General features: G+C 40.4%; 1 protein-coding gene across 1 annotated transcript in view; it reads left to right on the top strand.

The window, feature by feature from the left end:
• The window catches only part of LOC116705913 (potassium channel subfamily K member 2), a 27,035-nt gene extending 18,250 nt beyond the window's left edge, over positions 1 to 8,785 (top strand). Inside the window, exons 5-7 of the mRNA XM_032542393.1 lie at positions 173 to 368; positions 2,215 to 2,357; positions 5,007 to 8,785. Coding sequence (XP_032398284.1) covers positions 173 to 368; positions 2,215 to 2,357; positions 5,007 to 5,363 — 696 coding nt within the window. The 3' untranslated portion in view covers positions 5,364 to 8,785. The remainder of the gene's footprint in view (positions 1 to 172; positions 369 to 2,214; positions 2,358 to 5,006) is intronic.
• Positions 8,786 to 10,384: the final 1,599 nt, after the last annotated feature.

Genomic DNA, 10,384 nt, shown 5'->3' on the forward strand with positions numbered 1-10,384 from the left:
AAAAAAAAAAAGAAATGTTCATGTTGGCGAATTAGCAAACAAATTACACCGCTAATCACATCGCATGGTAACATTAAACCATCAACCATATTCTTTGCCCCTGCTCTGTTTAATGTTTCTGTATGTGGAAGTTGTGTATTCCTTTATTAACAATTCTTTTCTCTCCCACCAGAAGTGGAAAGTCAGCCAGACAAAGATCCGCGTCATCTCCACGCTGATCTTCATTCTGTTCGGGTGCCTCATCTTCGTGGCTCTGCCAGTCATCATCTTTAAGCACATTGAGGGCTGGAGCACGCTAGAGTCCATTTATTTTGTCGTCATAACCCTCACAACAATTGGCTTTGGAGACTTTGTCGCCGGTGAAAAAGGTCACTTAATTTTCTTTGTGATTTACAGTCCATCTTTCATTTTCATTTCAGACACCCAGTTTAGAATCAGTGTGTTATAGTTGTTCCTCCACCAGTCTGACTCAACACATGTCCACCGCAGCAATAGCCCTGCTTTATCATTCTGTTCTTCACATTTTTTATGCACTTGAATCCCTGCAATATGTTAAGTTCTCCCATCTGTTGACCCAGAAATCTATACACACATTTTTTTCTCACTAATCACAATAGCACATTGAAATTGACATGCTATTAAAACAATCGTAATGATCTTGGACAATTAATAATTTAACCAATGCTATACATGTAAATATTACATACATGAATCCTCTTTTGTGTGATTGAAACAAACTGAAACATGTCACCCAGCCCAACATTTAAAAGAATAGTTTGACAGGTGGTATTAGCTTGATTTGGCCTGCTTGGCAAACTAAAAGGGAACGACAGATGGGAAAAATCATAAACACTTAACTGCTAGATTAAACTTCCCTGAGCAGGTTTAATGATTGTAAATGACTATGTACTGAGGTTTGCACAGGTGGCGTAAAGTAAACCTGGACTGCTGTTAGTGAAACTGGTGCTGTAATGGGCAGTTATCTATAGTAACTGCACAGTGAGTGGACTGCGCCGCGTCATACCAGTTCATTTATCATCCAAACACACCGTTGATACATGTCCGAGCCACAATGGCATTTAAATGTGTTTGCACGTGGATAGGACTTATATTATTAAGGTAAGGCTGGGTAAGTCCATGCAGTTCTCATGGTCAAAACCTCCACAGGGATCCTTGAACTTTTATGCTGATGAATGGCTTTCTTCCCTCATCAACAAAATATCCCCCTATTACAATGAAAAGAAAATGGAACTTTTTTCTTTATCACTCAAATGCACATGGAACAAATCCACTGTCTTGTATTTATAAAATACTGTATTTATGCATTTACAGTTTTCCCATTATCAGAGTGTTGCTTAATATCCATTCCCTAGCATGGACCACGCCACAACCATGTGTTAGTTAAAGATTTAATGAACATTATGAATGTGCAGATAAACATTATGAATGTGCAGATAGATAAATTGATGTAAATGTCGTCCGATGGCTGGTCTGGGAGGATTTACAGTATGATGACCGGGTGGAGGAGACTCAGAGTGGGGGTTCCGTCTCAGAAGCAGTTTTTGCCCAAATAGTTTACAGACCACCAGACAGTACCTGGAAGAGACATGAGAGAGAAGTGCAACAGGAAGGGATGAGGGGGAAGATGGATGAAGGAGAGGGAAAGGGAGGGTGGGTCAAGCAATCAGAGACACAAGCCTAGCTGTGCAGCACGTTATATGTAAGTTTGTCTGGTGATTAGAGGTGTGGTTTAGGCGTGGCCCTGCTCCCGAACCTAAGTTAACAAATTAACTTCATTTAGAGCAGCAAGATCACACAAATGGATTTACAGGAAACGATAAGTGAATGTTATCTTATATGGCACATTTTATACTTAGTCTCAATTTCTCTCCCTCTTTATATTCTATATATTCTTACAAAATGGTCTTACTTAGAGACAGGACTGAGTCAATGCCTCGGGGCAATAAAAGGCAGCACTACAGCAAAAAGACATCTACGCTCTCTAGAAAGGAGAGACCAAGGCTTATTAAATGATAAAGTATCAAAGTTAAACACCCATTTTACTTACCTGACTTAACTGACTACATCAGGTCTTCTTTTTCTTCTTCTATTTTTTTTGTTCTTCCTCTAAGAATGATACAGTTTGTAAGTAATGCATGTAACCCAGGGTCATGTAACAGACTTGTAGAACTCACTGTGTCTTTGGTTCTGCAGGTGGGTCAGAAAACCCAGAGTTTCTAAACTACTACAAGCCCGTGGTGTGGTTCTGGATCCTGGTGGGCCTTGCCTACTTTGCTGCTGTGCTCAGTATGATTGGAGACTGGTTCCGAGTCATCTCCAAAAAAACTAAAGAGGAGGTACGTGGTGACGTGGGTGTGTGTCACACCAGACGTAGTCTGTATTGACGAAGTATAAATCTGAGATTGTTGTCCCTAATTATCCCTCACGTTCCGTTTTGTTTGTGTTGGCATTCTTAACGCCGGTGCTCCTCAGATCTCTGCAGGGTAAATTGAGACAGCTAGCTAAACTGTCTGTCCACCCTGAGTTCTCTGACTACACAAGGCAACTAAAACAACTTTTGAACATACACATGGTCTACCCAAAGTTCCTTCCCGAGGCTATTTTGTAGACAATCGTCTTGTAGAGACACCAACAAGACAATTGTGATTGGTTTAAATAATTTATTTATTGCCAATAAACCAGAGCACATTTTCCCCCCATCCTAGAATGTTGTGTGGACTAGCCAGACCCTCCTCCGCAGCACTGTGGAGGAAGGTCTGGCAATGTGAGACTACACCAGAGGTGACGCAAGTTGAAGAAAAAAAAAGCCCTCTTCGGTAAAGAAGGGAAACTGAAATTTTACCTCAGAGGTTTTTGGCTGGACTACAGGGATCAGCCCTAGGAGCAGGAAATTCTGTCGCTAAGTCACTGAGTGAAGTTCCACCATTGGTTGAAGTGAGTGTGATGACGTCAGTGTTGGTGTTTCCCCATTGCCCATACAAACTGTATTGGCGTAACACAGGCTTTTACCTCCGCTATTGCCATCAATCAGCTGATTACTGCAACTTAACATAACTTAATACAAGGTGGGAGTTGTTGTTGCTGTTGTTGGTTTTACTGCCACCCATGTCAACCTTTTAAGTTACTGGCTCAGCAGCATGGGTAGAGTAGGCTACATGTAAATGGCACATCTCCATGTGTGCGTGTGTGTGTGAACGCTTTCTCCTCTCTGTCGATCTCTCTTCAGACACAAATGATCATGTGGAACAAGTAGGCCTATGTAATTTAGAGAAATAAACAATCACCAACAGCCATACACTGGCTATTTCTAAATAAATATAGTGGATAGGCAGATTTTGGTATTTCATCATGTAAAAATTGGGGGACTTGGTAAAAAGCTTTATATAGCTACATGTTCAGTTGCTGTTTAATTACCAAAATCCAGCTTTCTGATGAACCTCATTTTTTCCCTCCAAGACCAAAGCTGATTTTTTCCAAAATCATTGTTCCCAGCCGATCTGACAAGCACAGAGTTGTGTTTCCTCATTTGGCACATGTTTAGAAGTGTCCAGCTCACAAACTGGCAAGGGTTTGATAGCTACATAATGGAACTACTTCTCAAAAAACAACCTCCGTCTGTCCCCTGAGTCACAGAACTTGCTACGGTTTTTTCCCCTTTGATCAGACACTTTTTTAGGAATATCCACCAAATGAGCACAATATAAACTAAAATACAGTAAAACGGTGTTAAAACCAGACAAGAAGTAAGAGGGCCATTTGCAGAAAGATCAGGTGTAATCACATCCGTCTCCCCTGATAGTGATAGAGTAATACCTCACAGCGTTTTTCAATTCACTCTTTATTCTGAAGTGATTAATCTCCATCCTGGCTGCGCCTTGTGGAGAAAATGCCAGCTTGTGCAAGAGTTGGATTAAATATTTGGTGTTTTTTATGTGGTCGCTGCTGAGTAATAAGATGCCTTGCTCTTCTGGCAGGTTCATTATTTACATGTTGGAAGAATGAAGAGAACCACACATACTGTACGCACGCAATAGCTTGCATAAACCAGCCACGTGCACATCTCCTGTGAGAATCACCGCACAGACATAATTGGGAGTACAGCTGTGGAGGCTGTGAGCGCTTACGGAGAGAGAATGTTTCAGTGGGAGGTTGGTGGGAGGGGGACGGGGGATGAGAACGATCGGGAAGAGAAAATGAGGAGGAGAAAGCACGTGCTTTAGTGTTTGTGTCTAATGTGCGCACGCATACAGAAACACACCATCAATTTTGACTTAAGCGCTCAAAAGTCTGCTTTAAACAAGCACACCTTAGAGCCTCATAGACCATTTAACAGCCTGGAGAAAGAGACCTAATGCATTATAAAAGGTGGGTATAAAGATGTGTTCATTCCTCTCCCTTCTCTTCCCTGTCAAGGACCATAAAAAAATCTGTGCCAACCAGATACATTATTTAGTCTTTTTATCGCTTGAGACTCCTGCAGTCAATTTTAGAATACATTTCAACAGTGACGGGTAGTTAAGTCAAACTTCTCATGACAATGCGAAGTAGTTCCTGAATGATGAGACTGTATGAAAGTTATGTGGGAACTAGTCTGGCTTACCGGAGTTCAGACTTTATCCTCCCCTTCCGCTATCTCGTCTACCTACTTTGCTTAGCGCCAGACAATTGTGATTGGTTTAAAGAAATTCAAACAACCAGAATGTAAACTCCTGCAGCGAGATCATACTCTAGTGCTGACTCAGCGCTGTGGAGATAGGTCTGGCAATACAAGAGAACAGAATCTGCATACTTTCTTAAGTTATGCATTTAGACATTTTGGCAAATTAGCATATTTGCTTTTTGGTTGAATATAAGATGAGAAGAGTAGTACATATTGTTTGGTAAAAAAAAATGACTAAAGTCAGCAGCCAGTTAGCTTACTGTAATGTAGGAGCATGTTGCGCTTGATCGACCAGCAGCCATTAACATTACGTCTCTCCCTGCAGGTTGGGGAGTTTCGAGCACACGCAGCCGAGTGGACAGCAAACGTGTCGGCAGAGTTCAAAGAGACCCGGCGGCGACTCAGCGTTGACATCTATGACAAGTTCCAACGTGCTGCATCCATCAAGCGCAAGCTGTCATCCGAGCTGGGTATAAACTCGACCCTCAACCAGGAATTGACCCCTGGCAAGAGGGCACTTTCTGTCAACCTGTATGAGGACAGAGAGAACTACCCCAACTCGACTCTCTCCCTCAGTCCCATCCCGGGGACTCTGGCCCGGAACGGCAGCTTCTACCTGAACGGCCTCAGCCCAGACTACGCTGACCGGCGGGAGATCGCCATCATCGAAAATCTAAAATAAGACGCGGCATGAAAATGAGATTCAGGGAACTGAATGAAACGCATTTGTTAGTGGACAGAACTTGCAAACACATGCCCACTTTTGTGCTTGTCTGAGCATCTGTTATAAGGTACCTGTGCACATTCATTAAGTGGATTGTACTCCAATCATTGATCGAAAACCTTGAAAAGCTTGACAGATCAATCATCAAAATTCAAACACACATATTTAACGGGCTCGCTCACAGGTCCCATCAAATCAGCCGACTTCCTTTCTTTGTGTCTGTGCCAACGTGATCGACAGCTGTGCAAGCGATTGAGCCAAATTAGAAGCCTGCTCCAGAATGGAACAAATGATTGTATCAGAGGCATGCGTTCAACAAAGCTATCTCATGAGCAGGAAGGAAATGAAAGCCCATATTGAGGTAGCAACACATCTTAACATGTGCCCACAAACAAGCCTGTGAACACACAGAAAGAAATACATTCATCCAACTTAGAAAGCAATAGATGTATCTGTGCTCTTTTCTTGTTGAATTTCCAGAGGCCCTGAAATCTGCATCAGAAAAAGAGGATCCTCACTGCTAAAAACACTCCATAATCAACAATGAACGCTTTTTTTCTTGACGCGGCACCAGTCCTGTGCGAACACAAAGAAATGGGGCTTTTTCTTTTTAGTTTACACTTCTTCCAGTATGAATTTGTATGCCTTGCATTCGCCGGTCAGTTTGCCCTCGCTAAGGACCGACATTTAGCTTTTCACCCTAAGGAATAACCACTTGTGCCTTACGTGAGGATGGAGATGCATGAAGGAATGAGATGCGCTTTGTCTGTCCACTTAAACTCTCCGACTTGTTATATATAAGCACAGTAAAAAAAAAATCCATATATTCAGGAGGGCACCTTGGAATAAATATAGTATGAAGAGGAAGCAAATGGACAGAGGAAGAGGAATCTACAGTATACATGGCAACCGATTGGAGAAACAGTTTCTTAACAACTGTGAAGATGCCTACCAGTCACTGATCAGACCCCATTCTCCCTTATACCAAAGTAATGATCCATGATTCTGACAGAAGAATCAGAGGTCTTCTGTGTGATCAAAGGACCAGGAGTCCTTTGTGTTATTTCATTTTTTTCAGGAGACTGAAACATAAAGCTCGGTGCGTCAACACTGTCTTATTTCCGAATAGTACATACTACAGACCAGGGGTAGCAGCTGATATTATAACCCGACGTGTATCGTACTGTAGCAATGAAAGCTGCATCTTTCCCCTTTTTTTATGTTGCAGCACATCACTACCTTCAGATATAAAGTCAGTGGTTTAAGATGAGAGCCTTGCCAATTTTGAATGTACACCACCATAAAGCTCTATTTGCTGTATATCACTGTAGATACAAAATTATTATGACTTTAGAGTCTGTGAGTTTAACACATGCCTGATTTAGTGTTGATTATTGAAAATTGATTAATTGAAAAGATTATTAAATAGGTAGGAATGTCATGGCACAGTTAGTATCTCACTTTGACTTTTAATATGGCATAAAACATTTTTATTTTAAATTTTAAACGGGCCCTTTTCTAAAAATAAGGATGGACTGCTTTTGATGACATCATGCAGGGGAATTTCGGATTCTTGTGTCTCGCAATGGAATGGTTTGGATTGTGTGTCTTATAGTGTTATTTCGTGCTTTTATCCAGCATGATATGCTGTAAATGTTCTCAAAACATTTGATAGTGCTATTTACAGCTTGTAGAATTAAAACATATTTACAAGAAGTGGGATTTACAAAACAGAATGCCATACAGTATGTTTCAAACCAAGCCTACTCATCTGCTTTACCAAATGTTTAGAATGTATGGGTTATCAGAAGAGTGTTTAGTGTGGCAGGAGAAGTCAGTTGCACCAGCTCTTATAAGTAAAACAAAATACAGCCAATACAGTTATTATAACTTTATTATAAACTTATTGACAGACCCCTGTGCTGTGTCAGCACTCACTCAGCTGTGAGTATGCTCTGACTATGCCACTTACCTATTGTGGGATCCAGAGAAAAAAAAGTTTTGGCTTGTTTGTATTTTAAGCTAATCTCAACATCCTGGTCAGCTCTAAGCCCTGGATGCAGCGACGGCGCCCTTGCGAAATTTGATAGCGGAAGCGGATACATCAAATGGATTTCACTGCAATTGTGCCTCGTACAATTTCATGTGACAAATAAAAAAGTATTGATTGAATTCAATGATCGATTGATTGTGAGTAACGCACCGGATGCCAGGCTTTATCCCAGCTCTGTACACCTGGTAAACCAGACTAATGACAACAACAGCTAGATTAGCATATATGCATGCATATATATATATGTGTGTATATAAGTAAAACAAAGTAATACCGACATTAGCAAAAGATCAATAGCTAAGTTTAAAATCACTAAAACTGTAATTTGATTAAAAAAGCAACACATGTTTCCTAGCAACCGGTTTGCACATCAGTCTTTGCAGCTAAGACTTTACTCCATATCAAGTGTGAAACTAGCGAGCAGTTACTAAGTAATAAGGAAAGACTGTACACACAAACTGAATTAAACAAATCTGGTTTAAACCAGTCTACAACAGTATTAGTCGGTTACATGTTTGCTCTCTTTTTTTGTTCTAAATCTCGAGGTTTTCTTAAAAAGGTCGTCCTTAGCGTGAGCACTCACTGACTGTACTGTAAGGGCATCAGCTGCCATGTGTAATCAAGTCAAACAGGAGTCACAAAGAGATTGTGAAGAAAATAAGATAAGGATAAGAGACTATTTCAAACATGTTCTAAAAAAATATATAATTTTCTTGTTCTTGCGTATCTAAAAAGTAATCAAAAACATCAAGACAAATATGTATGTTGACTTGCAATACACTGAAAGAAATGCTATGATGCTTTACTGTAATGCCTGGGGAAAAGCACCGTGTGTGCAGCTGTTCAAAGAGAAGTCGTCCTACGGATGTATCCCAGTCGGCCCTGTGATCGGCAGCCACTTAGAGGCGAGCTGTCAGTGCTGAAGAAAGTCAAGGAGTGCTGTGGATGGAGCGTTATGTAATATGTCAGGCCATGCTAGGACACGTGAGGATACCTATGCATGATTGTGTTTACCTGTTTGTGTATGAATGAACGTGTGGAATGTGCATTGACAAAACTCATTTAATTTCCACCCACAGCATTTTCACATGGCGTCCTCTTTTCCCAGGGTGACAGTTTTTAATTAAGTCTGCGGCTCTATTAAAATCCTTGTTCAAGCATGTAGAATGTACCGATCCATGACGGCAGAGATGAGCCTCATTATGAATGTAAGCACATTCATGATTTAACATTGTGATTTATGTATGCAAAGTACAGTTCAATTAGCTCAGTGGGTATGCTGTGAAAACAACTACAGGCTTTTTAAAGCCATTGGTCCTCATTTTATTAAAAAAAAAACACAATGCCATAAAATCATGATTATGTATAAATCATCTTAATGATCACAATAGATAACAGGGTTATCTGGTTTCAGAGAATCATAAGGAAAATGTGCATTACTGACGTCGAGATCCAATTTTTTTATAAACCACAACTTTAATTTAGGATTTGGTCAACTTTCTAAAATGTATGCATGAAAATATTTATAATAAGACCCTTATGTCAAGGCAAACAAAATAAACTGTTTACTTTGTAATTTTTAAATGCCCAATAAACCCATCTGTAAAAACATGCACATTTTCTAAACCTAAATAAAAAAACACAATTTCAACAAGTTTTGCATGCCACTTCAAATGCTACTTCCAGTGTTTATAGATCAGATGTGTCTTTAATAGCAGGCTTTGCTTTTGATAAGAATATGACAACCTTGTGTTTCCAGTATGTTAATATGTTAATGTGGGTATGTCACCTCACAAACTTCAGAAGGTTTAAAATAAAATATTTATATGCAAAAAACTGACGGTCACTGTTTTCTTTCAACTCTTGGACAAATATGGCGTAATTCTTATTGTCGACAAATACCATGGAAAGACCAAAAAAACAATGTGTAAGTTCGTCTGACCCCAGCCTGCCTGTGGCACTCAGACCAGAGGTTACTACTGACGATATAAATCATAACATACGACAATGATAGACAACGAATCAGGGCTGACAAACTGATCTGAGTCACTAGTTACAAAATGTTCTTCATGGCTCACAAGCACAGCGTGGACCAAGAAGGCTCCCATTAGGAGTCTCTGCATTGACACTTTCACTTAATTTGTATGTCTTCACCCCATATGTTTTGAACCCTTTGTACAGTAGAGGACGACATTTCTATTTCTGCAACCTTAAGGGAAACCCCATTCTGATCAGGGTCTGCAACAGTTTTCCTTAATGCAAACTGGCAGGTTACTTAATGACGCTGAAGAAAGAGAGTGACATTGTGCATCACCTTGCAGCCTCTGCCTTGTCAACAGACAGACAGGACCATAAGCACATCCCCAGATGCTGCATTACACCGAGAGGACACAAGCCAAGACTCTTTGCCCTTTAAATGGGAGCAAGTATAATTCACTGCTGAGTTGATTATAGACTGGCTTTGTATAGACACAAAAAACAACACATTTGAGCTCTTTGTTTGCACAGAAAGGGTGTTTTTGTTGAGCGTTTAAATATGCTGTAACTACAGACTTGTTTCATAATGGTAAATTAAAAAAGCATAGGTATTCAATTTGGGTGGAGTGTTGTGAAACACTTTTGTTGCACATATAATAGGGAGTAGACTTCTATAACTGTATTAGTGAACCCATGTAGTCAAATGGCTATTTGTGACATACGTGGATGGAAATAGTGAGTATTTAGTATCCTGTAGACAGGCAGCCAACGAACCGGGCCTGTGGGAAATTGGTTGGATAATAAGAGATTCTGTCTGCAGTTGCATCAGATAAATACGGTGACTCAGCCACCAACCAATACCCTATCGAGCTAAAAAGGTACATGATGAGCTCTGCAGTTACTTCACACTTGAAGAGGGAGCTGCTGTGTGTGTGTGTGTGTGTGTGTG

The sequence above is a fragment of the Etheostoma spectabile genome, chromosome 18, assembly GCF_008692095.1.
Source record: "Etheostoma spectabile isolate EspeVRDwgs_2016 chromosome 18, UIUC_Espe_1.0, whole genome shotgun sequence".
NCBI lineage: Eukaryota > Metazoa > Chordata > Actinopteri > Perciformes > Percidae > Etheostoma > Etheostoma spectabile.